The sequence below is a fragment of the Muntiacus reevesi genome, chromosome 2 (assembly GCF_963930625.1).
Source record: "Muntiacus reevesi chromosome 2, mMunRee1.1, whole genome shotgun sequence".
Lineage (NCBI taxonomy): Eukaryota > Metazoa > Chordata > Mammalia > Artiodactyla > Cervidae > Muntiacus > Muntiacus reevesi.
In genome coordinates this window covers 178,918,525-178,938,753 of record NC_089250.1, presented here as the reverse complement: position 1 = coordinate 178,938,753, position 20,229 = coordinate 178,918,525, and the positions used below count along the sequence as shown (strand labels likewise).

At 44.1% G+C, this 20,229-nt stretch overlaps 1 protein-coding gene across 2 annotated transcripts in view; it reads right to left on the bottom strand.

The window, feature by feature from the left end:
* Positions 1-9,554, bottom strand: part of LOC136160331 (cytochrome P450 3A24) — a 39,793-nt gene extending 30,239 nt beyond the window's left edge. For both annotated transcript variants that reach the window (XM_065923838.1, XM_065923837.1), the window contains exons 1-2: positions 9,484-9,554; positions 5,447-5,540 (exon numbers count right to left, since the gene is read on the bottom strand). In XM_065923838.1, the coding sequence (XP_065779910.1) occupies positions 5,447-5,540; positions 9,484-9,554 (165 nt within the window). The remainder of the gene's footprint in view (positions 1-5,446; positions 5,541-9,483) is intronic.
* Positions 9,555-20,229: the final 10,675 nt, after the last annotated feature.

Sequence of the window (20,229 nt, the reverse complement as noted above, 5' to 3'; positions counted from 1 at the left end):
CTTCTCTCAGCTCCTTAGACACTCTTTCTGTGAAATCTGTGGAAATGAACTGGAAGGACTGGTCCTGGTAGCTTGAGGACAAAAATCACTTTTTCCTCGCTGGCCGACCCTTTTACTATCACATATACTGGCATGGTGACACTCAGAAGGGACGTCTTGGTTGTTGTTTATCCCTTTATGACTCACCATTTCTACTGCAGTCAGGACTGTACTCGGGACTGTGCATAGGCACAGGGAAGGCGGATGCTTCCCCTAGTAGTCCTAGCTTGGGAAACTACTCTGACAAATTAAACAAAGGATGTGGTAGTATGGGACTAACAATCAATTTGGGATGCCATCAAATCTACCCCTGGTGCATCTCCACCCCATCTCGGTGGTAGAATCAGGAGGGATGAGTCAGGCACCTACATCGGTAAGGGAAAGACTAAGTCAAACCAGGGAAAGAAAACTCCAGTGGAAAGTCTGTCTACACCCCCATCTAGAGCAGGGAGGGACACCTTCAGTGAGAAGAAGCCATGGCTGTGGATGCCGCTTTTTTCTCTCTTACAGATGGGAGCCAACAGTTTCAGAACCACTCTTTTAAAATGTATTTAAAAACAAACAAATAAACAAACAAAAAAACAAAACTGGGACAAGTTTGATCCCCAGAGTTTAAAAAGACATGCCTGATCTTCTTCTGTGATACTGAATGGCCATGGTATCCTTTGGAAGACAGGGAACACTGGCCTGTTGAAGAGTCTCTTAATTACAATATTGTTTACAATTAGATCAGTTCTGCAGAAAACAAAGAAATGGATGGAAGTGCCATATATGTTGCTCTTTATCTCTCTGTAAGACATGCCAGACTTGTGTCCTAAGGGTACAGATTTGGGTGTGAAACCTTCAGCTCCCTCCTGTTCTCTTACTTTGCCCCTGTATCTGGGCCTGCCAACTGAACAGGCTGAGAATCAGGGCACCCTTCCAAGAGGGCCTGACTCAGTCTCGGTAGACTATTTAGAGGATATGTCTTGGGACAGATGCTGACTCCTGACTTGAGAGCTCGAGTTTTGGGGGAAGCCATTACTTTTGCAGATTAATGGCTTGGAAGCAAGGGGAAAGAGAGATCACAAAATAACCCTCCTCCTACTGGGAGCCAAGCAGTTCCCATAACAGAGCCACTTTGCCAGATGTATTCTTGAAGAACTCAAGAGAGCATATGCTAAGACTTTAAACTATGCTAAGTTGACTGACATAGAACAGGGAGAGAAGGAAACTCCTGGTAAACTCCTAATAAAGATTACAAGAGGCTCTCCGCATGTTTACTGACATTGATCCTGAAATTACAGAGGGAGAAATGATCTTAAAAGATAGATTTCTCACTCAGTTGGCTCCAGATATCTGCCATAAGTTATGAAAACTGGCATTTGGACCAAATCAGTCTTTAGAAAAACTGTTACAGTTGTCTCAGACAGTATATTATGATAGAGAATATGAGAAGGAAAATAAGAGGGAAAAAAGAACCAGGCAAAAGACTGAAGCCCCAAAAATGGCTGTTAGACCTGCTCTGAAACAGCCTGAGAAAAATGCCCAGAGGGACCCAGGTGAAAAGGGATGGGCTTGTTATTCCTGTGGAGAGGAGGGGCATCTCAAGTGGGATTGCCCTCAGGCATCTATGCTGCCCCAGGCTCCATGTCCAGTCTGCAAAGGACCAAACAGGAGAAGAGACTGCCCTCTGAGGTGTAGGCCCCAGGGGTCAGACTCTCTGCACAATCAGGACCAAAGGTGCCTGGGGGTCACCACACAAGCTCCCATCCTAATTACACCTGAGGAACCCCGGGTATTAATAACTGTGGTGGGCCAAACAGTCAATTTTATTTTGGACCCTAGGGCAGCTTTCTCTTTGCTCACTAAAGCCCCTGGTCCGCTTATGTCAGAACAAGCCAAATGCTATTATTTCAGTCATCCTTTAAGCTGCAGCTGGGACTCTGAGCTGTTTTTCTTATGAGTTTCTAATCATGCCAGAGATTCCCTCACCCCTTCTGGGGAGGGATATACTGAAAAAAGTTCAGGCCTCTGTTTTCATGAATATGGAACCCGCTCTATTAACTGAAAAAAAAATGTAAATCCTAAAGTGCGGACTGATGGAAAACTGTGAGTCGAGCACAAAATATTGTTCCTGTCCTTATCAAGCTCAGTGACCCTCACCTATTTTCACATCAAGAGCAGTATCATGGAATCCTACTCAGCCATTAAAAGGAATTCATTTGAATCAGTTCTAATGAGATGGATGAAACTGGAGCCCATTATACAGAGTGAAGTAAGCCAGAAAGAGAAAGACCAATACAGTATACTAACGCATATATATGGAATTTAGAAAGATGGTAACAATAACCCTATATGCAAAACAGAAAAAGAGACACAGATGTATAGAATAGAATTTTGGACTCTGTGGGAGAAAGCGAGGGTGGGATGTTTTGAGAGAACAGCATTGAAACATGTATATTATCTAGGGTGAAACAGATCACCAGTCCAGGCTGGATGCATGAGACAAGTGCTCAGGCCTGGTGCACTGGGAAGACCCAGAGGAATCGGGTGGAGAGGGAGGTGGGAGGGGGGATCGGGATGGGGAATACATGTAAATCCATGACTGATTCATGTCAATGTATGACAAAAACCACTACAATATTGTAAAGTAATTAGCCTCCTACTAATAAAAAGAAAAGAAAAAAAAAAGCAGTATCCATTAAAACCCGAGGTTAAGAAAGGGTTAAAGCCTATCATTGAAAATTTAAAGGAACAAGGGCTATTAGTTTCCTACAATAGTCCACGCAACACTCCTATTTGGGTCAAATGATAAGTGGAGACTTGCTCTAGATATACAAATAATAACTGCCTAATTCTTATACTTTATTGCCTGAAATTCCTAAACAAGTTGTATAATTTTCAGTGATTGATTTGAAGGATGATACTTTCTAATGTTAAACCTATACTAAATCATCCTCTACCTATGATTTTAAGACAATTGAGAGGATTCTTAGGCATTACAGGCTATTGCCACATTTGGATTCCGGGTTGTGGGGGACTTGCCTGGCTTTTAATGAGGGCTCAAACTGCCCCCCTCCAAAAAGGGACTCTGTCTATGACAAGCTGTTTTTACACACAGATACTGTCATAGATCCTAAAGCCTTAGAATTAACTAACTATGTGACTCAGCTTTCAGCTTTTCAACAGACATTACGAGAACTCTGGGAGGTGACACCAGACTCAGACTCCACAATCGGTCTAATTGCTGGGTCTGCAGAGCACTCCCCCTCCTCATCAACTGAAGGCTTCTCATGGTGGGTTTCTCTGCTTCAAGGAAAGGACTTTCTTCAACTCTGCATATACCTTCATGAACAACAATCGTATGTGATGCCTCTTCTTGATCTGATGACATCTAACAATCCTAAGATGGACTGGTGTAACTATGGACATAATGTAACTTTTAGTTTTGATTATGTTTTAACTTGGTTTAATGACCATTTTGCCTTACATCTATAACTATGTAACTGGATTTGTTCCTAACCGGCTGAAACCTAAGTTACAAATGGTTGTTCAAGCTCCTATGAATGCCACAGGCTCCTCAAACTATTACTTGGGGCCCCTGGATCAGACACCCTCAACATGAGGGTTAGGAGAATATGTTGCTGCAACAATTTAGGGGCTACGCCCCTCAACAGCAGGAAGTAGTATGGGATGAAAATGATGCCCCTTTCCCTTGGCAACATAATTCTCCTAAAAGAAAAGGGGGAATGAGAGAGTCAATTCCTAGGCAGATAAATATTATGGATTCCCCAAGGAGGAGAAAGGGGTCTGGGGCTCTCAAGGAGAAAAGGACAAATATTTTTTCCTATACTGATTTGTCTTAGTCAACATAACAATGTATCTTGCTCGAGGACGTTTCTCCTTAGCAAGAACCTTCTGACTAATCTTGTTATCTTGAAACTTGTAAATTTTGGGAGTGGATCTGGTAAGACCTTTACAAACTTGAGACATTCTTTTGATTTATTGTAAAAACCAATTAAAAATGTGTATAGCTCCCTTGCTAAGACTAGTGAGGGGGACACTTTCCATCCCCCTTCTGATGTTTGTCTCAGAAACTTTCTCTGTCCTTTTTATATTTTAATAAAATTCTGCTACACACACACACACACAGGGAAAAAAAAAAAAAAAAAACCTGGCCTGAGTTTTTACTTCTATAATTTAAAAAAAAAAAAAAAGCCTGTCCCTAAGTTTCTATCATGATATTTAATGCTTTAACAAGTAAATAAAGGTCTCAGAAATGTGGGTTGGGGTGCATCTACTAAGGAGTTCATCTGGGAAAGGTGAAGAGGAAATTACTACTTCTTCAGATGGGAAAAAGTTCAGGAAGTTCTGAGGCAGTAATGAGACAGTGAAGACCTCAGTTGGGAGAATCAGCATCTGAGAAACAAGCCTCATGTCTGCAGGACAGGAAATCTGAGCCAGACAGTAGCCTGCACATGGGGCTCTACCCCTGCACATCGGAACGCAGCTCACGACCTTCAGTTCAGGGGCAGGGCCCTGGGGGAGGCATCAGAGCTGAATGAATATCAGAATTCACAGTCCATCTGCCACCTGGTACATTCCTTTCAGTTAAATTAAAATTCTAATAATTTTGTCAAATCATATCCTTTCTAGTGATTTTTGTATATGTGATTCTGCCTTATTTTTAGAAACTCTACAACTTATTTAGCGGTTAAGTATCTGAAGCAAATAGACAACCACCATCTTGTCTCAGTTACACTCATTCCCTGCTCAAACTCACCCATGGGGTGCCTGCTTTGAAGGCACAGAAGAAAAGCAGAAAGCTTTTTTTCAGTTTTTCATATCCAAAAAGATGTCATGTGTAGCAAAGGTAGAGCAGAAAATGGGAAAAAAAGAAAAAAAAAAAATGCAGGCATTAGCAGTTCTTGAGAGAATCCAAACATGTGCAAATTACCTGATACATTAGAACCGAAGCATCCAAGCAATTCAGGAGAAAGGAGAAAAAAGGGTACCCAGAGCTTATGCAACCAACAGGATATATCTGACTGTATTCTACGCTGCTTGAGACCCATGACCAGGCATCCCTTCATGCTTTTCTTCTGACAATTAGTAAGACTGTGCCCTGCTGGGAATTGCACCTGGCAGAGAGAAGATCCTCTTAACAAAGCTTACAAGATGGAACTTCAAGTCCTGTGCTGACTCAGCCAGAGAGTTCAGCTGTCTGAGGAGGCAAACCTGAGGCTCCCGACAGCTGACAATAGAGGCCTTGGGTAAAGAGGGCATGTGTGGGTGGGGCCTACGATGCCATTTCTGGGAAGTAAGAAAACTCTCATCTGCCTCCTGAGGAGGAGAATTTTTACTATGCAATCAGCTGGGATTTGCAACCTTAAGAAGTGAAAAAGGGACATCAAACAACACACACCTTTCGGTAGGACAGAACGTTTCCAAAATAAGGCAGAGGTCTTGGCCCAGGAACCCCCAGCTTCTTAAACAGTCCATGTGAATAAGTTCCATATCTATAAATTGAAAAGAGAAAATCCAGATCAGGGATTGTGGAATAAGTGTGGAGCTGGCCAGTCACAGACTCGGAACTGGAACTGTCAGCCTAGGGAGGTAACATGTAGGTGATAAATAATAACAGCAATTCCAAAAGCAATAATTACTTTCATTCATCATCTTATTTCCCTCTTCCACAGTGAGACAATATTACTTTCACCATCAAGTGAAATCTTGAAGGTACCAATCCTAGAATGGATGCTTGATAAATGTTTAAATTTGAGAGCTCCTGAGAGGTTTAGGCTATAATTCCTCCAAAAAATTCATTCATATGTATTCAGCAAGTTAACTCTTCCATGATTTAGAGATTCTCATTCTAGATACAAAGGGGAAACTTTTTTTCTGTATCAAACATGAGATTTTGGTTAACTGCATCTGCCCAATGACAAGAGTTACTAGAGTCTACCTTGGCATTGTTCTTATCCTTTTCCTTTCCTCTATATTGTTTTGTTGTTTAGTCACTCAGTCATGCCTGATTCTTTGTGACCCTATGGACTGCAACATGCTAGGCTTCCCTGTCCTTCCCTATCTCCTGGAGTTTGCTCAAACTCATGTTCATTGAGTCAGTGATACTATCCAACCATCTCATCCTCTGTCTCCCTCTTCTCCTCCTGCCCTCAATCATTCCCAACATCAGGGTCTTTTCCAATGTGTAAGCTCTTCCCATCAAGTGGCCAATGCATCAGAGCTCCCTCCATGCTGCTGCTGCTGCTAAGTCGCTTCAGTTGTGTCCAACTCTGTGCGACCCCATAGATGGCAGCCCACCAGACTCCCGGTCCCTGCGATTCTCCAGGCAAGAACACTGGAGTGGGTTCTCCCTCCATGATCTGACCTCATTTTAAGATCTGATTCTTCTTAACTCTGTCTTCATAAGCAGGCCTTAAAACAAGCACAGTGTTCTTGTCTGTAAAATGAAAACTGTGTTCAAGGCTTCCATTGCCATCATAGAAATTGAGTACCTTTCAGCTACACCCATGACTCTGTCACCAGGCAATTTGGTTGACTTGAACTATAAAAAAGGGTGATTGACCCTTTTGTTCTCTGAAACTGTATAAATGAATCAATGACTAAAGGATCCATCTCCAGACGATTCCCCAATTCATGGCATTTGGTCCTCCAATCACCTGCTAAGCCCAGGGCCTGAAATACATTTGTTTTTCTAAAGATGCTCAGTCATAAAGCAGCTAGACTCCTGCTTCTGCACTTCAACTATCTTAAAAACCAGTCGAGGCTAGTGATCCCTATGGCAGGCCTCCTTGCAGGTTATCCTTCATGTATTATGTGTGTAAGCCCACAACTCCGGGATATGGATCTTTGCAAGCCTGCTCACTCTGGTATTCCTGAGAGATGACAGGGTTCAGGAAAAGAGAGGCTGAAGGAAGAGACTGCTATCAGTGGTTTAAACGTGAACTTGCTAGGCCTCCAAGGCTAACTCTGTAGAGGCAAATTAATAAGGTATAGCTGAAAAGCATGCTGTGTATAAATGGTTCAAAATGCCCTACAGGCACATTCAGCTAAGAGATATGGAGGCTCCTAGTCTTCAGTTACCTTCCTGTGTAGAGCAAAAGACTGTGTGTGACCAAAAATGAGTGACCATAAAAAACTCCAAAATATTGGACTAAGCTCCTGTCTCTCCTTCTTTGGAAGGTAGCCTATAAGGTAGCACAGGTTCAAATCTCTGTATAAATCTAGCAACCTTATAGTATGTGATAAGAGAAACCCAAAAAGCTTCAGGGAAGTACCTATGTTAGAAGTGCACACAGAGGTACCTTGGCCAAGCCCAGTTGACTATCTCTCTCTTTCCTCCAGAACAAGTGGTGGAGGTGTGGGCACCAATCACCACAAAAGGGATGACCTGGGCTATTCAAACCCCAGTTGCTTCCTTTGTCTTCACAAACAGGGCAAGTCAACTTCTGCTTCTGAACCTTCAGTGTGCTACATGAGCTCAACAGTGAGGCCAAGCAATTGAGTGACCATGCTGGCAATACAGGTCCCACAGAAAGATCTGGTCTAGTGTCTAAATTCACTTGGTTCCACCAAGGCAGCAGATGGACTGAGTGAATTATTTGGCTTCTTTCTAGCTTTTCACTTTTTGGTGCAGTAATGCTATTTTGGGTAAAAAGGAAGGGGCTAAAGATAAAGCCAACATTTTTATAGTCTTTACATTGTGTCAGCATAACAAGAGCATTGCCTGCAGTGGCTGATTTCTGGCTGCACCAGTACCTTCTCAGGCTACAGGGATGTTTGCCTGGTGGGGACACTGGCTAGTACCAGCCCCACTGTCAGACGGACCACACACAGTGTGACTGAGATTGTGTCTTGTCCCCAGGCTTCAAGCAGATGAGATGCCAACTCTGTTGACCTCCTGTGGGACCAGGTCTGAGGAGTAACTCTGGGGGGTCTGCTCTGAGGAGAGAGGAATATTCTCCCTTCCATCCCGATCTCTTTCTGGATGCCTCTCATATCATCACTGGCTCCCAGGCATGTATACTCACCTGCCCTGAAGATTAAAATAGCCTCCCTCCTGGACATGTATATTTAAAAAGATACATCACAGGAATATTTTACTACACTAGATTCATATTCCAGGCATTATTCTTGAGGGTGAATTTATTTACATACTTTTCTAGGTACTGGACAACAGTCCTCTTTTATGCTTCAGGGAAAAAACACATTCTGGAAATACTCATATCAATTTTTAAAATCTAGTACTAAATAGAATGAAATTAAACTGTACCAATTAATTTTATAATATCAGACAGAAAATATGTTGCTGCAATACCTTAAATTCCTAATACTTCTTTCAAGTAATTAAAATGAGGTTAATATTACCTACGTACATGTCATCATGATTTCCTACACTTAATAAAAAATGAAATTGACACAGAACCTAAATGTGATTTGTAGGGGTATCTCTCTAATCACTCATTGGAAGTATCTCCTCTCCCAACCTAATCCATGATAACAGAATCTCAACATTGAACTGAATTTTTCTGCTAGATGGTTTTGATTCAACCTTCTATGCCACACTTATACAGGAAAAATAAAATCCAAATTGGACTCTGGGGCTTGTGCCTCTTGTAGGCTTAGTAGATTTTGTATCACAGGGGAAAGAAAATATGTACATTGATTCTAACCCTTCCGGAGATTGAAAGAAAAGGTGAAAGAAATGAATATAATTTCAAGATTTTTACCAAGTCTCCTCAGACCTTAGGATTTCTCATTTGGAAACTAGACAGTTTCTGCAGAGTACAGAGTGCGAGAATTGAGTCTTAGGAAGGGATGCCCTGAGGAGGGGCACAGAAAAGGGGGACGGCTATGAAAAAAGAGTTGCTCAGTCTCTGGCCGCCCAGCAAAGTCTGCGTGTACCCGGTGCCTTGTGTAAATGACACCTGGAAGGAGGGTCCGGAGCAGGAACTCCTGAGTGACAAAGGGGCCAATCCTTCCTCATGTCTCTTGCAGCAGGTACAGAATCCAGAAGTCAGAGAGAATGAAACAAAAACCCACGTTGCTTCTTGCCCCCAGGATTCCCAGCCTGGAATTCCCCAGTGGGAATCAGTGAGGACTATGCTGCACGTGGGTCAGTTGTTTTTAACTTGCCTTTGATGACTCTAGTTGACTAATCTAGGTCCATGCAAACTGGTAGTCAATCAGAGGGTCATTTACAGGAGCAAATAATGTCACAAACCCTCCTAACTATACTAACAGCAACTCAGGAGTAAAGTTAACTCCTTCAACAGATGTGGGTAAGACAAATAATAACCATTTTGTGCTCATAGCACCTGATGCTTCAGCAACTTCCCCTCTATTTCCTTTGAACTTTAAAAAACTAAGGGAACCCCCTTTCCTGATTAGCACCCCAAGACCCAGGATACAGAGAAGATGAGCCTAACGGTTACTCACACATAGAGAAGCACCAGGCTGGTAGCCAGGAGAACCCAGGTTTCCACAGAAAAGCCTGGGATTAGCTCCATGGCAAATTTCTTGGCGATTCCCTCCTCTGAGTTTCCTCTCAGCTGTGTGTGCTGCTCTCTGCCTGCCTCTGAGTGCGGAGCTTCAGTTCACATTAGGTTCAGTCCAGTTGGGAGATTTATGTGCTGAGAAAGGAGGTGGAGCTGGAGCTGCAACCAATAGAAGGGTCACCTGGGCCCCACCTGCAGGAGCCCCCTCTGCCTTAGTAGTTGGCCGAACATCATACACATTACAATTTGACCTCCCTTGAGGTCATATTCTGTAGGAAATCAATAAACAACTCAGTCAATGTTAGAAGTAAGCACAAAGGTTACAGAAACTCAAATAAAGCCACTGGCTTTAATTCTCCTCTAGACTGCCCCATCTCTATGGTTGCCTGCAGTCCAAAATGTTTGAAATCCTTCAAACAAGATAGTGGTGGTGGGTTAGTTGCTAAGTCGTGTCCCACTCTTTGTGACCCCATGGACAGCAGCCCGACAGGCTCCTCTCCCCATGGGATTTCCCAGGCAAGAATACTGGAGTCAGGTGCCATCTCTTTCTAGGGGGTCAAACAAGATGGCTGTACTGATTGCTATTGTTACTCATATGATTTTTTTTTCTGCCTAGGAATGCCCCTGTGTCCAATGTAGGCTCTTAATTATGCTTCAAAATGAAGTTCTGACAGAACATCTGTGTTAGAGATTTCCAAAACCAACCTCCTTCAGCAGATATAACAATTTCCTCCTCTGGGGAACTGTCCCCTGTACACAATTCTACTCTCTCCCACACCACAGTCAGTTTCCCAGTCTAGTCCCCTCAGTGGCTCAAGAGCTTGGGCACATGCTGGATACTAGCCACAGTCAGGTCCCAGGTACCTAGCAGAGTGCTTTCTGTAGAGTGGGCATCCAGAAAAGTAGACAGATTGAATTGGCAGAAGCAAAACCCCTGGGTACCTGTGTGCTCTCTCCCAGTGGCTCTTTGGTGACCATGTCATCTTCCTGAATTGTTGACACACCAAGAGGGCCTGACTGGGCCTTGGTCACTGTCTCTGTATTTTCAGAAGAATCCACCAGGATCCTGTTGACAAGAGGGCCCCAGGAGGAGAGGCAGGACATGGAGGAGAGGGTGATGGCTGCACCAATGGTATCAATTCAGGCTCATTCCTGTCCCACCCTCAGAGTATCCTGCAAGTCAGACTCTAGCTCAAAGAATGATCTCCTCTCTCTGGAAAGGTTGCAATCCAAGATCAAAGGGTGCAACGAGAGAGAAAAAAGCAGCCCGATGGCCAAGAGGACCCCAACATCCTTAGGCACCAGTGATGTGGCAGGTACAGCAACAGGACTTCAAGAAGATCACATGAGGGCATGTTATCTCTGGGGTACGTGGGGTGTTGGTGGGTCAGAGCAGATGGGTTCCCACTTGTGGACAGGAAGGGCATTTGGGGGCTTCCCAGGTGGCATTAGTGGTAAAAGAAAAAAATCCCACTTGCTAACACAGGAGACCTAAGATACACAGGTTAGATCCCTGGGATGGGAAGATCCCCTGGAGGAGGAAATGGCAACCAACTCCAGTATTCTTGCCTGGAGAATCCCATGGCAGAGCCTGGAGGGTTACAGTCCATGGGGTCACAAAGAGTTGGACACTACTGTAGCAACTTAGCATGCACAGACAGGGAATTTTTATTGGGTAACAAGGAGCTGATACAGAGGAGGCCTAGTGTAGCAGTTGGTATCACCTGCTGGTGGGCCTCCCCTTGTGCACTTAAGTCGCTTCAGTCATATCTGACTCTGTGACCCACGCGCTGTAGCCCGCCAGGTTCCTCTGTCATTGGTATTCTCCAGGCAAGGATACTGGAATGCCATGCCCTCTTCCAGGGGATCTTCCCAACCCAGGGATTGAATCAGTGTCTCTTATGTCTCCTGCAATGGCAGATGAGTTCTTTACCACGAGGGCCACCTGAGAAGCCCAGACCTCCCTCTACCCCTGCTGAATTCCTGAAGGGAGCAGTATGAGGGCTGAGCATTGAGAATTTACTCTGGCTCATTATCAGTACTTTGAACAATGTCCTGCATCTTCCAGGCCTGAATAACCATGGATTACATGAAAAACAAAACCTCGTAGGTTATTAAAACAATAGAAACACAAGACATGTGAGCTGTGTTTGTGCACTTCCTTCTCCCTTTATCCTTTCTCACTTTCACTCCTTCTGCAGAAAGTGATACTCATCTCTTGGTAACTCTTTCCCTCACTCTGGCCTGAGAGTTCCCAGGGCTGTTCCATACTGGCCCAAGTGAGTGGAAGTCTCATTAGTAAAATGCAGCAAGTCTGAACTATATCTCCTACACTTTTTTATTTCCTTGGGAGCTTCTCATGGAGCATGAAATTTCTACCATCAGTTTGTCATCTTTGGGCTCAGATTTCTTCCAGGAGGCCCCTGTGAAAATGCACATTCCAATGAGAATTGTATTGTCTGAACACATTTATCTGTCCATTGCTTCAGTCCAAGTGAGTTAATTCAGGTGATGGTATTGTGCTGGATTGTGGACTAGAAGCCATACAGTCCCCTCCCTTGGGAGGGGCCTCCTGGTGGAGGAAGTTGTACACACAACCAAGCTCAGTATGGGGCATACCTCTGGAATCCTTGGGGAAATGGAGCCCTAGAGAGAGGCAGCAAAGGAGAGAAATGGATGGAAGCTTGAGTACCAACAAAGGACAGACCTGGGAAGCTGGAAGATGATCCTCAGGGAAAGTCAGAAAGTCCGAGGAATTTTGATAAATTTCTGCCCCTTTTGGTGCCTTTTCTGGATCCCTTTTGGGGTTCCCTGAGGGCCCAACTATAAACAATCCGCCTGCAATGCAGGAGACCCAGGTTTGATCCCTGGGTCAGGATGATCCCCTGGCAGAGGGAATGTCTACCCACTCCAGTATTCCTGCCTGGAGAATCCCATGGACAGAGGTTGATGGCCCATGGTGTTGCAAAGAGTGGGACATATTTCAGTGACGAAGCACACACAAACACTGGGTAGCATTAAGGAGGGTCATGCTATAACCCCCCACATACACATAGAGAAACAGGTTTAGTGACTACAAGTGGCTTCCCAACAACTATTGATCAAAATATGTTATAAATAGTATGAAGAAAGATGGCAAGTCTTCTGCTCTGAAATACCAGTATTCAAAGTTTGCTGTTTCATGATGAGGGTCACTGTGTGAAATAGTGAGACCCAAGGCTGAAGCAGCACACTGGTTAAAATTCTGGCTTCTATCTCAATGTCTACCCCTGGCCAGGGGCTCCCCCATGGGACTGAAGAACCCAGGACTTCAATTTACCTCGCAGGAACAAGAACAGGTTGTGTCATGAGGACCCACCTGTCTATATTCCCCACTGAAAGGAACACAAAATACATCCCCCATGAAGAGATTATGGTATCATCTGATAACACTGACAACTTAATTCACTCAGCTAAACCCACAGCCTTTCTTATTATTCTTGGAAACAAAATCCTTGTGGAAACTATATACTTTCACCTTCCTCCAAAACATATGCCAATATGATGGTTTTCTCACTAAGCCTTACACATCATCACCTTCCCAATTCACCTCAGGGCCTGGTCCAGCTGGTTGGAATCTATCCCAGTGGCAACATTCTAGTCATGTCCTGGGGAAAATGTGTAGCCAGAGCCATGTCCTAGCAAAGGCAAACGGCCTTGCTCTACAAGGGAAATAACAGAAGGCATGATCTTTGTTCCCTTTGTTCCACAGCAGACACACCTGAGTTGAAAAGTCTCACATATGAAGACCGTGAAGGAAGGCATGTGCCTTAAGAGCACCCTACACCTCACATCTCTCCTTTGGTCATTTGTGTACTGATGGCCTCAGTCAAAGCTCTATTCCAAGTGTTTCATGTACAGATATGACTAAGATCCAGATATTACTCAGGTGGAAGAAAGAGAGAAACAGACAATTATAGTACTGCCAAGGTAAACTAATTATACATGTTTTAGGAACACAGTGTCCTCATCAACTATTCACAGCTTATCTTTTCAAACCTTAGAAATCAATCAGAGGTGGAAATCAAAGAACATGCATGGAATTAGGCATTAGGCTCAGATACCAGGAGAGGTGAGCACGGTGTCAGGGACTCAGCTGATGCAAAAGGCCCCGTCAGTCTTCTATTCCTGTCCTTTTAGAGGTAACTCCTCTTCTGGGAAGCCTGTCTTGACTTCCACAGGCTGAAAGAATTGCTCAGAGTATGGGGAGGCCATATTGCTCTGGATTGATTTATGCGTTAGATTCCAATTTCACAGATCACAGGTCTGTGACCAGAGCTCTGCCCCAACACAGAGACAAAGTGAGGGCCCCTGGCAAGCCAGTCAGTAGGGGCTGGGGTGAGGTACGGGGATGTTCTTTCTGACCCATACACATCCCACCATGAAGAAACACACACAGGTGCCCTTAAGCAGAAGTACTTCCATGGACTTCATAGCAAAAGGATGAGAAGGACCTCATGACTGCTCACTTTCTACTCCATTCCTGAGTTTCTCTTTCTTGACAAATGAATCACTAACATATCTACTGCACAGTACACCTTAGAAAGTTCTTTAAGGAAAAGGAAAGTGAAGTTGCTCTGTTGTGTCTGACTCTTTGAGATCCCATGGAGTGTAGCCTGCCAGGCTCCTCCATTCATGGGATTTTCCAGGCAAGAACACTGGAGTGGGTTGCCATGTCCTTCTCCAGGGGTTCTTCCCAACACAGGGACCAAACCCAGGTCTCCTGCACTGCAGGCACACTCTTTTTGGTATGAGCCACCAGAGAAGCCAAGAAAGTTCTTTCATGTCTCTCTTAACTGATTTCCCTACGAACTCTGTGAGATAAGCAGTGCTGGCATTTTTGATTCCCACTTTACAGATGTAAAGACTTCCCTGGTGGCTCAGACGGTAAAGCGTCTGCCTACAATGCGGGAGACCTGGGTTCGATCCCTGGGTGGGGAAGATCCTCTGGAGAAGGAAATGGCAACCCACTCCAGCACTCTTGCCTGGAAAATCCTATGGGAGGAGCCTGGTAGGCTACAGTCCATGGGGTCGCAAAAGAGTTGGACATGACTAAGTGACTTCACTTTCTTTCACTTTCACTTACAGATGTAAAAACAGAAGCTTAAAAAATAAACAAATGGGACCTAATGAAACTTAAAAGCTTTTGCACAACAAAGGAAACTATAAGCAAGGCGAAAAGACAGCCCTCAGATTGGGAGAAAATAATAGCAAATGAAGCAACAGACAAAGGATTAATCTCAAAAATATACAAGCAACTCCTGCAGCTCAATTCCAGAAAAATAAAAGACCCAATCAAAAAATGGGCCAAAAAACTAAACACACATTTCTCCAAAGAAGATATACAGATGGTTAACAAACACATGAAAAGATGCTCAACATCACTCATTATCAGAGAAATGCAAATCAAAACCACAAAGAGGCACCATTACATGCCAGTCAGGATGACTGCTATCCAAAAGTCTACAAGCAATAAATGCTGGAGAGGGTGTGGAGAAAAGGGAACCCTCTTACACTGTTGGTGGGAATGCAAACTAGTACAGCCACTATGGAAAACAGTGTGGAGATTTCTTTAAAAACTGGAAATAGAACTGCCACAGGACCCAGCAATCCCACTTCTGGGCATACACACGGAGGAAGCCAGATCTGAAAGAGACACGTACACCCCAATGTTCATCGCAGCACTGTTTATAATAGCCAGGACATGGAAGCAACCTAGATGCCCATCAGCAGACGAATGGATAAGGAAGCTGTGGTACATATACACCATGGAATATTACTCAGCCATTAAAAAGAATTCATTTGAATCAGTTCTAATGAGATGGATGAAACTGGAGCCCATTATACAGAGTGAAGTAAGCCAGAAAGATAAAGAACATTACAGCATACTAACACATATATATGGAATTTAGAAAGATGGTAATGATAATCCTATATGCAAAACAGAAAAAGAGACACAAATGTACAGAACAGACTTTTGGACTCTGTGGGAGAAGGCGAGGGTGGGGTTTTGAGAGAACAGCATTGAAACATGTATATTATCTATAGTGAAACAGATCACCAGCCCAGGTTGGATGCATGAGACAAGTGCTCAGGCCTGGTGCACTGGGAAGACCCAGAGGAATCGGGTGGAGAGGGAGGTGGGAGGGGGGATCCGGATGGGGAATACATGTAACTCCATGGCTGATTCATGTCAATGTATGACAAAACCCACTACAGTATTGTAAAGTGATTGGCCTCCAACTAATGAAAATAAATGAAAAAACAAAAACAAAAAAACAGAAGCTTAGGGTGAGGAAGAATCTTGCCCAAACATGAATGCAGGGCATGTAGCTAGATCTCGTAATTCTACATTTTTCTAGTATCATACTTGGCTAGATTCCAAGAGGCTTCCTGAAATAACCTGGCTGTTTGTGTCAACCTCTTCCGGGATAAATATCTCCTTCCACACCATCTATCATGCTTCTACTCTTGTTGTAACTGCTAAAGCTGTTTGTGGCCACAAAAAGAGAGCATGTGACTAAACTTTATGTATTTATGAACTCATAGTGTCAGCAGATAACGTGAAAGTGAAGTCGCTCAGTCATGTCCAACTCTTTGTGACCCCGTGGACTGTAAGCCCACCAGGATCCTCCGTCCATGGGATTCTCCAGGCAAGAATACTGGAGTGGGTTGCCATTTCCTTCTCCAGGGGATCTTCCCAACTAGGGGATCGAACCCAGATCTCCCACATTGCAGGCAGATGCTTTAACCTCTGAGCCACCAGGGAAGCCCATCAGCAGATAAAGGATGCTGCAAATAGTTCTGACATGTCACAGTCAGAATCACTTGGGTTTACAAGAAAGTGGGAAGTAAAAGATGAATGAAGCCAAGGAGTGAAAGAGGAATCAGAGGAAGGGGGCAAGTTTCAAAAGGCCATGAGGAAGGGAATTAATGACACAGGAGGTGTAAATGAAGGAATGGATGAGCATCACAGATTAGCTGCAAAAGAGGAGCAAAGTGTTGGCCGTCTCTCCTAATCAGGGCTGTAACCTCCCTGAGGAGGGTCAAGTTTTACTTGACCCTAGACTGGCCTTGCCTAGTCTCCACTCTGCCACCAGACAGAGCCTGGTAAAACATGAGTCACGCACCACTCCTCTGTTACTCATATCTCTCCAATACTTCCATCCTCCACAGAATTAAACCCAAACGCTGTGGGGAGCAATTCAAGACCCATGTTGGACGTTTAGGTCACTTTCATATCTTGGTTATTGTAAACAGTGCTGCAATGAGCATAGGGATACACACACACACACACACACACACACACACACAAACACATATATATTCAAAGTAGCCCTTTCTTGAGATAAATGGCCAGAGGTGGAACTGCTGGATTTTATGGTAGCTCTCTTGGCTTTTTGAGGAATCTCCATGCTGTCTTCTACTGTAGCTGCACCAAGTTACATTCCCAGCAACAGTGCAGGAGAGTTCCGTCTTCTCCACATCATCGCTCACATTTGTTTCTTGTCTTCTTGATAATTTGTCATTTGGATGGTTGTGAGGTGGTATCTCATTAAGGGTTTGACTTGCATTTCCTGATGATGAGTGATGCTGAGCACATTTTCATGTGCCTGTTGCCATCTGTATGTCATTTTAAAGATGTCTAGTTAGGTTTTCAGCCCACTTTTTAATCACATGTTTGGCTTTTAAATATTGACCTGGGGTATTATACTAAGTGAAATAAGTCAAACAGAAAAAAAAAATTATGGTATAATTTCATTTATTTGTTGTTGGTCAGTCACTCAGTCATGTCTGATGCTTTGCAAACCTATAGACTGCAGCACACCATGCTTCCCTGTCCTTCACCATCTCCCAGAGCTTGTCAAACTCATGTCCATTGAGTTAGTGATGCCATCCAACCATCTCGTCCTCTGTCGTCCCCTTCTCCTCCTGTCTTCAGTCTTTCCCAGCATCAGGGTCTTTTCTAATGAGTCGGCTCATTGAATCAGATGGCCAAAGTATTGGAGCTTCAGCTTCAGCATCAGTCCTTCTAATGAATATTCACAAACCAAATAGGTAAAGAGAATTAAGAGGTACAAACTTCCAGATAGAAAATACATAAATCACTGGGATGTAATGTTCACATAGGGAATATAGTCAATAGTACAGTCACAAATGTATATGGTGATGCTTGCTGGTCTTACTGAGGTGATGAAATTGTAATGTATTACAATATGGAATCACTATATTGTATACCTGAAACTAATATAACATGTATCGAAGTTTGTACCTTTTAGTTCCTTTCACCTATTTTGTTTGTGCCTCAATCCTCCTCCCCTGTGGCAACCACCTGTTCATTTTCGGTAAGCCTGAAACTAACACAACATTGTATATTAATAGATAGGGAAACAATGTCAACAGTGACAGACTTTATTTTCTTGAACTCCAAATCACTACAGATGATGATTGCAGACATGAAATTAAAAGATGATTGCTCCTTGGAAGAAGAGCTATGACAATCCTAGACAATGTATTAAAAAGCAGAGACATTGGAGGACAGTCGTAGGATGGTGGAGGAATAGGAAGGGGAGACCACTTTCTCCCCCACAAGGAAAATAAAAAGATTTATAGAAACAAATGACAATGAAAACACAACTCAAAACCTATGGGATGCAACAAAAGCAGTACTAAGCGGGAAGTTTATAGCAATACAATCCTACCTCAAGAAACAAGAAAAACACCAAATAGACAACCTAACTTTACACCTAAAGCAACTGGAAAAAGAAGAAGAAAAAAAAGACCAAAATTAGTAGAAGGAAAGAAATCATAAATATCCAAGCAGAAATAAATGAAAAAGAAGTGAAAGAAACAATAGTAAACATTAATAAAACTAAAGGCTGGTTCTTTGAGAACATAAACAAAATTGACAAACCCTTAGCCAGACTCATCAAGAAAAAAAGAGAGAGGGGGCGGTCCTAAGGTGGCAGAGGAATAGGACGGGGAGACCACTTTCTCCCCCATAAATTCATCGAAAGAACATTTGAACACTGAGCAAATTCCACAAAACAACTTCTGAATGCTGGCAGGTGACATCAGGCACCCAGAAAGGCAGCCCATTGTCTTCAAAAGGAAACAAGACAAAAGATAAAAGATAAAAAGAGAGACAAAAGAGGTAGGGATGGAGATCTGTCCTGGGAAGGGAATCTTAAAAGAGGAGAAGTTTCCAAACACCAGGAAATACTCTCACCAGCAGGTCTGTGGGGAGTTTTGGAATCTCAGAGGGCAATATAACCAGGAGGAAAAATAAATAAATAAAACCCACAGATTAGGTGCCTAATAGCAACTCCCCGTGCTCGCACCTGCCACCAGCAAGCGGGGGCTGAACAGGAAGGCGTGGGCTGCATTGCTTAGGGTAAGGACTGGGCCTGAATGCCCTGAGGGCAATCTGAGGGAACTAATATGGGATAGCAACCCAAACTGTGGGATAGCCAGAGAAAGAGAAAAAAAAAGAAAAAAGAGAGAGAGAGAGAACTATCCCACGAAAAGCCCTAAGGAAGGCACTGCCAGGCCCACTCACAGAACAAAGGACTGAGCCAACACCAGAGGAGAGTTAGCCGGCTGTGGACTGGCCCATCCCGTGCCAGAGACAGGGAGGCAGGCGGGGTGCGGCCAGAGTCAGAAAGGGGCAATCTCAGCCCCAGAGGCATCCTGTGCCAAACTGCGAGCAGGCTTCCAGTTGCTAGCCAAGACTTCTTGGGATTCTGGACGATTAACATCCAGCGGGAGGCTTACAGCCTGAGATCAGCTCCCCAGAAATGACACACAGCACACCTGAGATGCGAACGCCCGCAGCCACCCAGGAAACCGAATGGCTGGGACCAGGGAGGTGATAAGACACACTCCCCTCTGAGCTGGCCTGGCCCTCCCCGAGTGCCATAGGGAGCCCCTCAGCTTCTCCCAAGCCCTGGTCAGGCCTGGCCTCATCTCAGACCCCTGCTTAGGACAGGGGACCTACCTAGCCAGCGTGCTCCTTGCAACTTGTTGATGCATTTTCTTGAAAAAATAAAAGTTTGTCTTTCAAAAAAAAAAAAAAAAAAAAAAGACACACTCCCCACCTGGGGAGACTGCGCTCACCAAGCACCTGATCGCCTGAGCTGCTTGGACCTGGGAAGGGCACAAAACGCAGGCCCAACAGAGTCTGCGCCTTTTTGAGTACCCAAGAACCTAAACCTGAGTGGCTTAGACCCGGGAAGTGCACGCAACCCAGGGCCCGCCTCAGACAGCTCCTCAGCAGAGGAAACTAGAACCTGAGCAGTGTAGACGGGGAAAGCGCATGTGCCGTGAGCGGGGGCAAACCCAGTGCAGCTGAGATACTGCACGCACTCCCCACACGCGCCAGTGACATTTGTTTGCAGTGTTCCTCCCTCCCCACAGCACGACTGAACAAGAGACCCTAATTAAGTAACCATCTTTGCCCCCTTGTGTCAGGACATATATTAGACACTGAAGACACCAGCAAACAGAAGAAGCTAAAATAAACAGAGGGAACCGCTTTGGAAGTGACAGGTGCAACAGATTAAAACCCTGTAGTTAGCACTGACTACATTGGAACAAGCCTATAGATCTTGAGAAATATAAGACGGATCAAGGAATTATCTGAAACTGA